This window comes from Pseudophryne corroboree, chromosome 7, assembly GCF_028390025.1.
Source record: "Pseudophryne corroboree isolate aPseCor3 chromosome 7, aPseCor3.hap2, whole genome shotgun sequence".
Taxonomy (NCBI): domain Eukaryota; kingdom Metazoa; phylum Chordata; class Amphibia; order Anura; family Myobatrachidae; genus Pseudophryne; species Pseudophryne corroboree.
Window position 1 is genome coordinate 186,658,191 of NC_086450.1, and position 14,356 is coordinate 186,672,546.

At 45.1% G+C, this 14,356-nt stretch overlaps 1 protein-coding gene across 1 annotated transcript in view; it reads left to right on the forward strand.

Moving 5' to 3' along the window:
• SLC23A3 (solute carrier family 23 member 3) overlaps positions 1-14,356 on the forward strand; it is a 66,674-nt gene that overhangs the window by 1,493 nt on the left and 50,825 nt on the right. Inside the window, exon 2 of the mRNA XM_063932312.1 lies at positions 1,242-1,393. Within this exon, the coding sequence (XP_063788382.1) occupies positions 1,242-1,393 (152 nt within the window). The remainder of the gene's footprint in view (positions 1-1,241; positions 1,394-14,356) is intronic.

Genomic DNA, 14,356 nt, shown 5'->3' on the forward strand with positions numbered 1-14,356 from the left:
GAGTTCAACCTATTTGTGGTCTCCTATGCAGTCCTATTATAGGACTAGTTATTTTTATGTTAGGACTAGTTATATTAACTATAATGCGTGACTACGCACCATGACCCTGAATATCTTTATCCAATAGGAATTTATCTAACCCATTCTTAAAGGTGTTGACTGAGTCCGCTGTTACTACTCTCTCAGGCAGGGAATTCCAAACACGTATTATCCTTACTGTGAAAAAACCTTTTCGCCTCAATAGGGGGTAATTCTGAGTTGATCGCAGCAGGAACTTTGTTAGCAGTTGGGCAAAACCATGTGCACTGCAGGGGGGGCAGATATAACATGTGCAGAGAGAGTTAGATTTGGGCGTGGTGTGTTCAATCTGAAATCTAAATTGCAGTGTAGAAATAAAGTAGCCAGTATTTACCCTGCACAGAAACAAAATAACCCACCCAAATCCAACTCTCTCTGCACATGTTATATCTGCCTCCCCTGCAGTGCACATGGTTTTGCCAAACTGCTAATAAAGTTCCTGCTGCGATCAACTTGGAATTACCCCCAATGTGCGGAATCCCCTCTCCTCTAACCTAAGCGAGTGACCACGTGTCCTCTGTGCTGATCTTATAGAAAACAGGTCCCTCCCAAGCTCTGTGTATTGACCCCTTATATATTTGTAAAGGCTGGCGTCGAGATGCAGACTGCCGGGATCCCGGCCACCGGTAAAACAGCCCCAAACCCACAGAACCAATATAACCCACCCAAATCTAAATCTCTCTGCACATGTTACATCTGTACCACCTGTAGTGCAACATGGTATTGCCCATTAGGGTGCTCTTTTGGTTTGATAACAAACCTAAAACCCTAAATAACCCCCCAGAGTCTAGATTCCATATTGGATTAAGCACCATTTGCTAGCTTCTGGAGTTCCTAGGTGATAAATTCTGTTGGCCATCATTGTAACACTTCAAGTAAAGTGAATTCTACATTTGGATGAAGGGAAGCTGATATAGACCTGATAACACACCACAAAAAAGATTGGGGTGTGGAGTGTTTCAGGCTAATTAAGGTGAGTTTTCGGGGCTGTACCATATACTACATCTCCATAGTCTATAACTAGCATTACAAACTGTGAAATACAGTTTGCAAGTCCTAAACAACATGGATATTTTTTGAGCACTGGCCATAAACTGTTTGTTTTCAAATATCCAATGATAGTTGGAGTGACATATATGTTTTTATGACCTGTCTACCTTTAGCATCTTCTGGTCCAGGCTTCTTTGCTATGTACCTGTCACAGCCTTCTCCTCCAGAGTCGCCCATTGGCACCACCAGATCAGAGTCGTCTATTGGCTAGCAGCCTCTTTGCCTGTGGCATTGCTACCAGCTTACAAAGTGCTCTGGGAACAAGGTACTGTATTTTTGTTCAAAAACTTTTTCAAAATAGTAAACTGCGATAGATTTTTTTATGTATCATTATAACGTATGGTCTTTGCCCAATCCACCATTATTTTAGGGGATGTAGTCATGTTACCAGCGGTCGGGATCCTGGCGGTCAGCATACCGACGCTGGGATCCGGGGATGTATTATTTTAGATGTCCTTAATAAGAAGGTCCTGCACACTTAGGGGGGGGAATTCAAATGCTTGAAAAGTTGGTTGGGTGTCTGTTTTTTCCTGTCTATTAGATAGGAAAAAACAGACACCCAACTGACTTTTCAAACAATTGAATACCCCCCTTAAAATGCATCACCTACTATACATTAAAAAAGCAGAAATCAAATGAACGTCTGTCTCTGTCTGTCATGTCGCTCATTGACTTCTGCTAAAAATATGTCTACAAAGAGCTTCAGTATGAGCAAAACGTAATTATTTCTAAATTTAAAGTATCTGGTTTCTGTGTGTGGAAATTACAATACAGGCAGAATTTTCTGAGCAGGATTCTGTTTCGGAAATGAAGTCAGTGATTTGAGAGTGGTTCGGGTATTATCTCAAGGCTCCAAATTATGTATTGAAAATTGTAATAACACAAATGCACAGGAAATCTTTCAACTGGAGCAAAGGTTCTGTATAGTTCTCCTTGGCAATTACAACAGAAACATACTGTAAATGTAATACAGGTCACTGCGTTATTAGCTGCACAGTCAACAAGGAGATTTTTATAGTTGTACTAAATGCCACATTGCTAATAATATGAGACATATTTTTGATTATATTCAAATAGTAAACCAGGACACCATTGTTCCTCCTGAATTGCCAACACCACTAGTAGTACTGAATATACCACAAATGAACAACCTTTATTAAAAAAAATAAATGTATTAAGTGTGTTTAACTGCTAAAGATTAAGACAACATATTTTAAAACAATGCACTAAACTAGAGATGAGCGGCTTCGGATTTACTTGGTTCTTAACGCCAGAATTATCGCAAAGTCAGATTTTCTGGATTTTTCTTATTGGCTAACCAAAACACGTGACATCCGAGAGCCAATAAGGAGATTTGAGTAAATCCGAGTAAAACCGAACCCGCTCATCTCTACACTAAACTAGCATTTCCCACATTTGATCCTCAAAGCCCACTTAGGGGTCTATTAGTTTGTGGCTTTAAAGCTATCGATGCTTGAAAACAGGTGATGTAACGTAATTAGTACCTAAGTTATTTTAATGGAACCTTCTATGCTCAAGCATGGATATCCTTAAAGTCTAGACTGCTATGTGGGTTTCAGAACTGAGTGTGGGAAATATTGCAAAAATGAATACCTTATTAAATTTGCTTAGAAAGATATTAAGGTCTGTCAGGTTACTGAGTCTATTGCGGTCTATCAGGTTACTGAGTCTGTTGTGGTCTGTCAGGTTACTGAGTCTATTGTGGTCTGTCAGGTTACTGAGTCTATTGTGGTCTGTCAAGTTACTGAGTCTTGAGTTAGCTCTTTTACCCATGTCAACCAGCAGCGGCGTTTCTAGAGAGGAGGGGACCCGTGTGCAGACTCCGTGTGTGGGCCCCCTCCTCTCCTGTAGCTGTCACCGCCGCTGCTAGCGCTCTCAACGCAGAGACTACAACGCATGCGCAGGACACCAAAAAATGGCCGCCATGCCATTTTTCCGGAGTCCTGCGCAAGCGCTGTAGACTTTGGCACTGAGCCAGAGTCTCTAGTGCTCAGTGCGCTAGCAGCGGCGGTGACGGGTACGGGAGAGGAGGGGGCCCACACAGTCGCCGATGGACGCCAGAAAGGTAAGTATAGAAGAAATGGGTGCAGTGTTTGCCGTGTGGGCCCTCTCTGGACCCAGGGGCCCGTGTGCACCGCACACACTGCACCCATTATAGATACGCCAGTGCCAACCAGTGAGTCTTAAACACAGTATTACCCGAGAGCAATTCCAGAACTATATCAACACTTTCAGGAAACAATGAGCAACCTTGTTCCTTACTACTAAGTATCCTTCAGTGAATATGCATTGCACACTGGGGGTAATACAGATCTGATCGGTAGGCTGCGTTTTCATACAGTAGGCTATCAGGTCTAAACAGCGCACGCGTATGCACCGCAATGCGCAGGCGCGTCACACGGGTACAAAGCGGATCGCCACTCAGCGATGGGTTTATGCGAAGGATCCATTTGCACGGGCGTTCGCAAGGAGATTGACAGGGAGAAGGCATTTGTGGGTGGCAACTGACCGTTTTCTGGGAGTGTTTGGAAAAACGCAGGCGTGTCCAAGCGTTTGCAGGGCGGGTGTCTGACGTCAATTCCAGTCCTGACCAGGCTGAAGCGATCGCAGCAGCTGAGTAAGTCCTGGGCTGTGCAGAGACTGCACAAAATCTGTTTGTACAGTTCTGCTACACATGCATTCACACATTTGCACAGCTAAAATACACCCCCCCTGTAGGCGGCGACTATCTGATTGCAGCAGTGCACAAATCGCCTGCTAGCGATCAGGTCTGAATTAGGCCCACTGTGCGGAGATCAGGAAAGGGGTTTCCTCTCCAGAGGTAGATGGGCATCTCCAAACACACAGCAGCTAGGAAAACAGCACACCAATCCAGAGTTTTTGTGCAATCTAGTCATGGCTAGTTTTATTGAGCAGTACAAAAACAAAACATAAAAATAAATCCTAGACCATCTGGGCACTAACTAAACATAATAGATTCCCTCTCTCAAAGTGATAGGACCTAATGACCCTACCACAAACACAGGCATATGCACAGTAATTGCAGTCAGTGGATTACAGAGTCTTATAGCAGGCCTGCTGCCTGTTTCCCCAGGTAGTGAGACCCTCAGCCAAGCCCAAACTCTAACCAAGTCTGTTTAGCAGAACAGACATTTCCTGGGGGGTTAAAATACACAGGCTAGAAACCTGGGACAAACATATCACCCGTATATCACTTTACCAGTGCTTCTATCACAACACCTAAGCATGTAAACTATTAGTAAAATCATTAAGTGGCTACTTATACAGTTTTACCAGTTGCCCACTGCATTAGCATTGTTTTACACAACCCATTCAAAGAAAGCGCTTCAGCCACTCTTCAGATGGATGGCAGTTCTAGCTGAACAGTCACTTGTCCATTAATTCCTTTGCTAGGAATACAGTGACCAAGCCTGGCATCACCCTTCTTTTGGTAGGCAAAAATCAACACAAGGCCAGTGGTGTCTTCCAAAACCATCCTTGTGATGCTTTTTAACTCTTAAACAGTACAACAGGAGCCAAAACTCCAATCAGTACCATCTAATGATGAGCTCAAAGCTGGGTCAACATACCTTCTTGTGCCCAGATGGATTTCCACAGTGGTGTGCCCTTTGTACTGGGAGGGTAATATATAACTGTTCCTTGACTGGATTGGCTTCCCCTTATTTTATGGGCTGACATCTAGCTTGTGAGGAGAAGGATAAGGTGGAGAAGTTGCCCATAGCAACCAATCAGCTATAATTGATCTAGCACAGTCTATAAAATGACCAAAGCTTTATCCCAAGTGTTTGATACATCTCCCCCTAAGTCTTCTGCTACACATAACTGTCTCTGTACAGGGTAACTACAATATATGGAACACCATAGGCTGCCTCCTAGTTTAATGACTTCTGAAATTCGTAGCATAGCTATATGAAGTGTAGATATTGGCACCATCAGTTAATACAGAACAAGCTGGCTTGGGCATAGTTCTCAGGCAACACAGGGTAACTGTAGCTCCTTAGCTGTGCATTTATAGCATAATAAAAATGCAACATGAGTCCCACATGGCAGCATTTAACACGAAAGATCCAGTGGTTGGTATTTTAGTTTAGGACTAGTTATATTAACTATACTACTTGTCTAGCACCATATCCCTGAATATCTTTATCCAATAGGAATTTATCTAACCTATTCTTAAAGGTGTTAACTAGTGATGAGCACCGGAAATTTTTCGGGTTTTGTGTTTTGGGTTCGGTTCCGCGGCCGTGTTTTGGGTTCGAACGCGTTTTGGCAAAACCTCACCGAATTTTTTTTGTCGGATTTGGGTGTGTTTTGGATTCGGGTGTTTTTTTCAAAAAACCCTAAAAAACAGCTTAAATCATAGAATTTGGGGGTCATTTTGATCCCAAAGTATTATTGACCTCAATAACCATAATTTCCACTCATTTTCAGTCTATTCTGAACACCTCACACCTCACAATATTATTTTTAGTCCTAAAATTTGCACCGAGGTCGCTGGATGACTAAGCTCAGCGACCCAAGTGGCCGACACAAACACCTGGCCCATCTAGGAGTGGCACTGCAGTGTCACGCAGGATGGCCCTTCAAAAAACTACTCCCCAAACAGCACATGACGCAAAGAAGAAAAAAAAGAGGCGCAATGAGGTAGCTGTGTGAGTAAGCTAAGCGACCCTAGTGGCCGACACAAACACCTGGCCCATCTAGGAGTGGCACTGCAGTGTCACGCAGGATGGCCCTTCCAAAAAACACCCCCCAAACAGCACATGACGCAAAGAAAAAAAGAGGCACAATGAGGTAGCTGTGTGACTAAGCTAAGCGCCCCTAGTGGCCGACACAAACACCTGGCCCATCTAGGAGTGGCACTGCAGTGTCACGCAGGATGGCCCTTCAAAAAACAACTCCCCAAACAGCACATGACGCAAAGAAGAAAAAAAAGATGCGCAATGAGGTAGCTGTGTGACTAAGATAAGCGACCCTAGTGTCCGACACAAACACCTGGCCCATCTAGGAGTGGCACTGCAGTGTCACGCAGGATGGCCCTTCCAAAAAACACCCCCCAAACAGCACATGACGCAAAGAAAAAAAGAGGCGCAATGAGGTAGCTGTGTGACTAAGATAAGCGACCCAAGTGGCCGACACAAACACCTGGCCCATCTAGGAGTGGCACTGCAGTGTCACGCAGGATGGCCCTTCCAAAAAACACCCCCCAAACAGCACATGACGCAAAGAAAAAAAGAGGCACAATGAGGTAGCTGTGTGACTAAGATAAGCGACACAAGTGGCCGACACAAACACCTGGCCCATCTAGGAGTGGCACTGCAGTGTCACGCAGGATGGCCCTTCCAAAAACTACTCCCCAAACAGCACATGACGCAAAGAAGAAAAAAAAGAGGCGCAATGAGGTAGCTGTGTGAGTAAGCTAAGCGACCCTAGTGGCCGACACAAACACCTGGCCCATCTAGGAGTGGCACTGCAGTGTCACGCAGGATGGCCCTTCCAAAAAACACCCCCCAAACAGCACATGACGCAAAGAAGAAAAAAAAGATGCGCAATGAGGTAGCTGTGTGACTAAGATAAGCGACCCTAGTGGCCGACACAAACACCTGGCCCATCTAGGAGTGGCACTGCAGTGTCACGCAGGATGGCCCTTCCAAAAAACACCCCCCAAACAGCACATGACGCAAAGAAGGAAAAAAGAGGCGCAATGAGGTAGCTGTGTGACTAAGCTAAGCGACCCTAGTGGCCGACACAAACACCTGGCCCATCTAGGAGTGGCACTGCAGTGTCACGCAGGATGGCCCTTCAAAAAACTACTCCCCAAACAGCACATGACGCAAAGAAGAAAAAAAAGATGCGCAATGAGGTAGCTGTGTGACTAAGATAAGCGACCCTAGTGGCCGACACAAACACCTGGCCCATCTAGGAGTGGCACTGCAGTGTCACGCAGGATGGCCCTTCCAAAAAACACCCCCCAAACAGCACATGACGCAAAGAAAAAAAGAGGCGCAATGAAGTAGCTGTGTGACTAAGCTAAGCGACCCTAGTGGACGACACAAACACCTGGCCCATCTAGGAGTGGCACTGCAGTGTCACGCAGGATGGCCCTTCAAAAAACTACTCCCCAAACAGCACATGACGCAAAGAATAAAAAAAAGATGCGCAATGAGGTAGCTGTGTGACTAAGATAAGCGACCCAAGTGGCCGACACAAACACCTGGCCCATCTAGGAGTGGCACTGCAGTGTCACGCAGGATGGCCCTTCCAAAAACTACTCCCCAAACAGCACATGACGCAAAGAAAAATGAAAGAAAAAAGAGGTGCAAGATGGAATTGTCCTTGGGCACTCCCACCCACCCTTATGTTGTATAAACAGGACATGCACACTTTAACCAACCCATCATTTCAGTGACAGGGTCTGCCACACGACTGTGACTGAAATGACGGGTTGGTTTGGACCCCCACCAAAAAAGAAGCAATTAATCTCTCCTTGCACAAACTGGCTCTACAGAGGCAAGATGTCCACCTCATCATCATCCTCCGATATATCACCGTGTACATCCCCCTCCTCACAGATTATCAATTCGTCCCCACTGGAATCCACCATCTCAGCTCCCTGTGTACTTTGTGGAGGCAATTGCTGCTGGTGAATGTCTCCACGGAGGAATTGATTATAATTCATTTTAATGAACATCATCTTCTCCACATTTTCTGGATGTAACCTCGTACGCCGATTGCTGACAAGGTGAGCGGCGGCACTAAACACTCTTTCGGAGTACACACTTGTGGGAGGGCAACTTAGGTAGAATAAAGCCAGTTTGTGCAAGGGCCTCCAAATTGCCTCTTTTTCCTGCCAGTATAAGTACAGACTGTCTGACGTGCCTACTTGGATGCGGTCATTCATATAATCCTCCACCATTCTTTCAATGGGGAGAGAATCATATGCAGTGACAGTAGACGACATGTCCGTAATCGTTGTCAGGTCCTTCAGTCCGGACCAGATGTCAGCATCAGCAGTCGCTCCAGACTGCCCTGCATCACCGCCAGCAGGTGGGCTCGGAATTCTGAGCCTTTTCATCGCACCCCCAGTTGCGGGAGAATGTGAAGGAGGAGATGTTGACAGGTCGCGTTCCACTTGACTTGACAATTTTGTCACCAGCAGTTCTTTGAACCCCAGCAGACTTGTGTCTGCCGGAAAGAGAGATCCAAGGTAGGTTTTAAATCTAGGATCGAGCACGGTGGCCAAAATGTAGTGCTCTGATTTCAACAGATTGACCACCCGTGAATCCTTGTTAAGCGAATTAAGGGCTCCATCCACAAGTCCCACATGCCTAGCGGAATCGCTCTGTGTTAGCTCCTCCTTCAATGTCTCCAGCTTCTTCTGCAAAAGCCTGATGAGGGGAATGACCTGACTCAGGCTGGCAGTGTCTGAACTGACTTCACGTGTGGCAAGTTCAAAAGGTTGCAGAACCTTGCACAACGTTGAAATCATTCTCCACTGTGCTTGAGACAGGTGCATTCCACCTCCTATATCGTGCTCAGTTGTATAGGCTTGAATGGCCTTTTGCTGCTCCTCCAACCTCTGAAGCATATAGAGGGTTGAATTCCACCTCGTTACCACTTCTTGCTTCAGATGATGGCAGGGCAGGTTCAGGCGTTTTTGGTGGCGCTCCAGTCTTCTGTACGTGGTGCCTGTACGCCGAAAGTGTCCCGCAATTCTTCTGGCCACCGACAGCATCTCTTGCACGCCCCTCTCGTTTTTTAAATAATTCTGCACCACCAAATTCAAGGTATGTGCAAAACATGGGACGTGCTGGAATTTGCCCAGATTTAATGCACACACAATATTGCTGGCGTTGTCCGATGCCACAAATCCACAGGAGAGTCCAATTGGGGTAAGCCATTCCGCGATGATCTTCCTCAGTTGCCGTAAGAGGTTTTCAGCTGTGTGCGTATTCTGGAAAGCGGTGATACAAAGCGTAGCCTGCCTAGGAAAGAGTTGGCGTTTGCGAGATGCTGCTACTGGTGCCGCCGCTGCTGTTCTTGCGGCGGGAGTCCATACATCTACCCAGTGGGCTGTCACAGTCATATAGTCCTGAGCCTGCCCTGCTCCACTTGTCCACATGTCCGTGGTTAAGTGGACATTGGGTACAACTGCATTTTTTAGGACACTGGTGAGTCTTTTTCTGAGGTCTGTGTACATTTTCGGTATCGCTTGCCTAGAGAAATGGAACCTAGATGGTATTTGGTACCGGGGACACAGTACCTCCAACAAGTCTCTAGTTGGCTCTGCAGTAATGATGGATACCGGAACCACGTTTCTCACCGCCCAGGATGCCAAAGCCTCAGTTATCCGCTTTGCAGCAGGATGACTGCTGTGATATTTCATCTTCCTCGCAAAGGACTGTTGGACAGTCAATTGCTTGGTGGAAGTAGTAAAAGTGGTCTTACGACATCCCCTCTGGGATGACCATCGACTCCCAGCAGCAACAACAGCAGCGCCAGCAGCAGTAGGCGTTACACGCAAGGATGCATCGGAGGAATCCCAGGCAGGAGAGGACTCGTCAGAATTGCCAGTGACATGGCCTGCAGGACTATTGGCATTCCTGGGGAAGGAGGAAATTGACACTGAGGGAGTTGGTGGGGTGGTTTGCGTGAGCTTGGTTACAAGAGGAAGGGATTTACTGGTCAGTGGACTGCTTCCGCTGTCGCCCAAAGTTTTTGAACTTGTCACTGACTTATGATGAATGCGCTGCAGGTGACGTATAAGGGAGGATGTTCCGAGGTGGTTAACGTCCTTACCCCTACTTATTACAGCTTGACAAAGGCAACACACGGCTTGACAAATGTTGTCCGCATTTCTGTTGAAATACTTCCACACCGAAGAGCTGATTTTTTTGGTTTTTTCACCAGGCATGTCAATGGCCCTATTCCTCCCACGGACAACAGGTGTCTCCCCGGGTGCCTGACTTAAACAAACCACCTCACCATCCGAATCCTCCTGGTCAATTTCCTCCCCAGCGCCAGCAACACCCATATCCTCCTCATCCTGGTGTACTTCAACACTGACATCTTCAATCTGACTATCAGGAACTGGACTGCGGGTGCTCCTTCCAGCACTTGCAGGGGGCGTGCAAATGGTGGAAGGCGCATGCTCTTCACGTCCAGTGTTGGGAAGGTCAGGCATCGCAAACGACACAATTGGACTCTCCTTGTGGATTTGTGATTTCGAAGAACGCACAGTTCTTTGCTGTGCTTTTACCAGCTTGAGTCTTTTCATTTTTCTAGCGAGAGGCTGAGTGCTTCCATCCTCATGTGAAGCTGAACCACTAGCCATGAACATAGGCCAGGGCCTCAGCCGTTCCTTGCCACTCCGTGTGGTAAATGGCATATTGGCAAGTTTACGCTTCTCCTCCGACAATTTTATTTTAGATTTTTGAGTCCTTTTTTTACTGATATTTGGTGTTTTGGATTTTTCATGCTCTGTACTATGACATTGGGCATCGGCCTTGGCAGACGACGTTGATGGCATTTCATCGTCTCGGCCATGACTAGTGGCAGCAGCTTCAGCACGAGGTGGAAGTCGATCTTGATCTTTCCCTATTTTTGGAACCTCAACATTTTTGTTCTCCATATTTTAATAGGCACAACTAAAAGGCACCTCAGGTAAACAATGGAGATGGATGGATACTAGTATACTTATGGATGGATGAGCGACTGCCGACACAGAGGTAGCTACAGCCGTGGACTACCGTACTGCGTCTGCTGCTAATATAGACTGGATGATAATGATATAAAAAATATATATATATCACTACTGCAGCCGGACAGGTATATATTATATAATGACGGACCTGCTGGACACTGTCAGCACTGCAGACTCCTAAAGTAAGCTACTAGTATCAAGAAGATAGAAAAAAAAAAAACACAACAGGTAGGTGGTATACAATTATGGATGGACGAGCGACTGCCGACACAGAGGTAGCTACAGCCGTGGACTACCGTACTGCGTCTGCTGCTAATATAGACTGGATGATAATGATATAAAAAATATATATATATCACTACTGCAGCCGGACAGGTATATATTATATAATGACGGACCTGCTGGACACTGTCAGCACTGCAGACTCCTAAAGTAAGCTACTAGTATCAAGAAGATAGAAAAAAAAAACACAACAGGTAGGTGGTATACAATTATGGATGGACGAGCGACTGCCGACACAGAGGTAGCTACAGCCGTGGCCTACCGTACTGCATCTGCTGCTAATATAGACTGGATGATAATGATATAAAAAATATATATATATCACTACTGCAGCCGGACAGGTATATATTATATAATGACGGACCTGCTGGACACTGTCAGCACTGCAGACTCCTAAAGTAAGCTACTAGTATCAAGAAGATAGAAAAAAAAAACACAACAGGTAGGTGGTATACAATTATGGATGGACGAGCGACTGCCGACACAGAGGTAGCTACAGCCGTGGACTACCGTACTGCGTCTGCTGCTAATATAGACTGGATGATAATGATATAAAAAATATATATATATCACTACTGCAGCCGGACAGGTATATATTATATAATGACGGACCTGCTGGACACTGTCAGCACTGCAGACTCCTAAAGTAAGCTACTAGTATCAAGAAGATAGAAAAAAAAAAACACCACAGGTAGGTGGTATACAATTATGGATGGACGAGCGACTGCCGACACAGAGGTAGCTACAGCCGTGGACTACCGTACTGCGTCTGCTGCTAATATAGACTGGATGATAATGATATAAAAAATATATATATATCACTACTGCAGCCGGACAGGTATATATTATATAATGACGGACCTGCTGGACACTGTCAGCACTGCAGACTCCTAAAGTAAGCTACTAGTATCAAGAAGATAGAAAAAAAAAAAAACACAACAGGTAGGTGGTATACAATTATGGATGGACGAGCGACTGCCGACACAGAGGTAGCTACAGCCGTGGACTACCGTACTGCGTCTGCTGCTAATATAGACTGGATGATAATGATATAAAAAATATATATATATCACTACTGCAGCCGGACAGGTATATATTATATAATGACGGAAATGTAAAGCGCAACGGAATTTGCTGCGCTATATAAGAAACTGTTAATAAATAAATAAATAAATGACGGACCTGCTGGACACTGTCAGCACTGCAGACTCCTAAAGTAAGCTACTAGTATCAAGAAGATAGAAAAAAAAACACAACAGGTAGGTGGTATACAATTATGGATGGACGAGCGACTGCCAACACAGAGGTAGCTACAGCCGTGGACTACCGTACTGCGTCTGCTGCTAATATAGACTGGATGATAATGATATAACAAATATATATATATCACTACTGCAGCCGGACAGGTATATATTATATAATGACGGACCTGCTGGACACTGTCAGCACTGCAGACTCCTAAAGTAAGCTACTAGTATCAAGAAGATAGAAAAAAAAAAACACAACAGGTAGGTGGTATACAATTATGGATGGACGAGCGACTGCCGACACAGAGGTAGCTACAGCCGTGGACTACCGTACTGCATCTGCTGCTAATATAGACTGGATGATAATGATATAAAAAATATATATATATATCACTACTGCAGCCGGACAGGTATATATTATATAATGACGGACCTGCTGGACACTGTCAGCACTGCAGACTCCTAAAGTAAGCTACTAGTATCAAGAAGATAGAAAAAAAAAACACAACAGGTAGGTGGTATACAATTATGGATGGACGAGCGACTGCCGACACAGAGGTAGCTACAGCCGTGGACTACCGTACTGCGTCTGCTGCTAATATAGACTGGATGATAATGATATAAAAAATATATATATATCACTACTGCAGCCGGACAGGTATATATTATATAATGACGGACCTGCTGGACACTGTCAGCACTGCAGACTCCTAAAGTAAGCTACTAGTATCAAGAAGATAGAAAAAAAAAACACCACAGGTAGGTGGTATACAATTATGGATGGACGAGCGACTGCCGACACAGAGGTAGCTACAGCCGTGGACTACCGTACTGCGTCTGCTGCTAATATAGACTGGATGATAATGATATAAAAAATATATATATATCACTACTGCAGCCGGACAGGTATATATTATATAATGACGGACCTGCTGGACACTGTCAGCACTGCAGACTCCTAAAGTAAGCTACTAGTATCAAGAAGATAGAAAAAAAAACAAAACACAACAGGTAGGTGGTATACAATTATGGATGGACGAGCGACTGCCGACACAGAGGTAGCTACAGCCGTGGACTACCGTACTGCGTCTGCTGCTAATATAGACTGGATGATAATGATATAAAAAATATATATATATCACTACTGCAGCCGGACAGGTATATATTATATAATGACGGACCTGCTGGACACTGTCAGCACTGCAGACTCCTAAAGTAAGCTACTAGTATCAAGAAGATAGAAAGAAAGAAAAAAACACCACAGGTAGGTGGTATACAATTATGGAAGGACGAGCGACTGCCGACACAGAGGTAGCTACAGCCGTGGACTACCGTACTGCGTCTGCTGCTAATATAGACTGGATGATAATGATATAAAAAATATATATATATCACTACTGCAGGACAGGTATATATTATATAATGACGGACCTGCTGGACACTGTCAGCAGAATGCGTTTATAGAATAAAAACACCACACGACGAGTGTTTAACTTTTTCAGGCAGACAATCACAATATACTGGTGGTCACTGGTCAGTCACACTGGCAGTGGCACTCTGGCAGCAAAAGTGTGCACTGTTAATGTACTCCTGCTATAACTGCTCCCCAGTCTCCCCCACAATTAAGCTGTGTGAGCAGTGAGCACTCAGCACAGTCAGATATACATAGATGATGCAGCACACTGAGGCTGAGCACAGATATGGTATACTGTGTCACTGTGTATCGTTTTTTTTCAGGCAGAGAACGGATTATATTAAATAATAATAAAACTGCACTGGTGGTCACTGGTCAGTCACTAGTAAACTCTGCACTCTCTGAGTACTCCTAAGCTCCAGTAAATCAAGTGTCTCACTCTCACTCTCTATCTATTTCTATTCTAAATGGAGAGGACGCCAGCCATGTCCTCTCCCTATCAATCTCAATGCACGTGTGAAAATGGCGGCGACGCGCGGC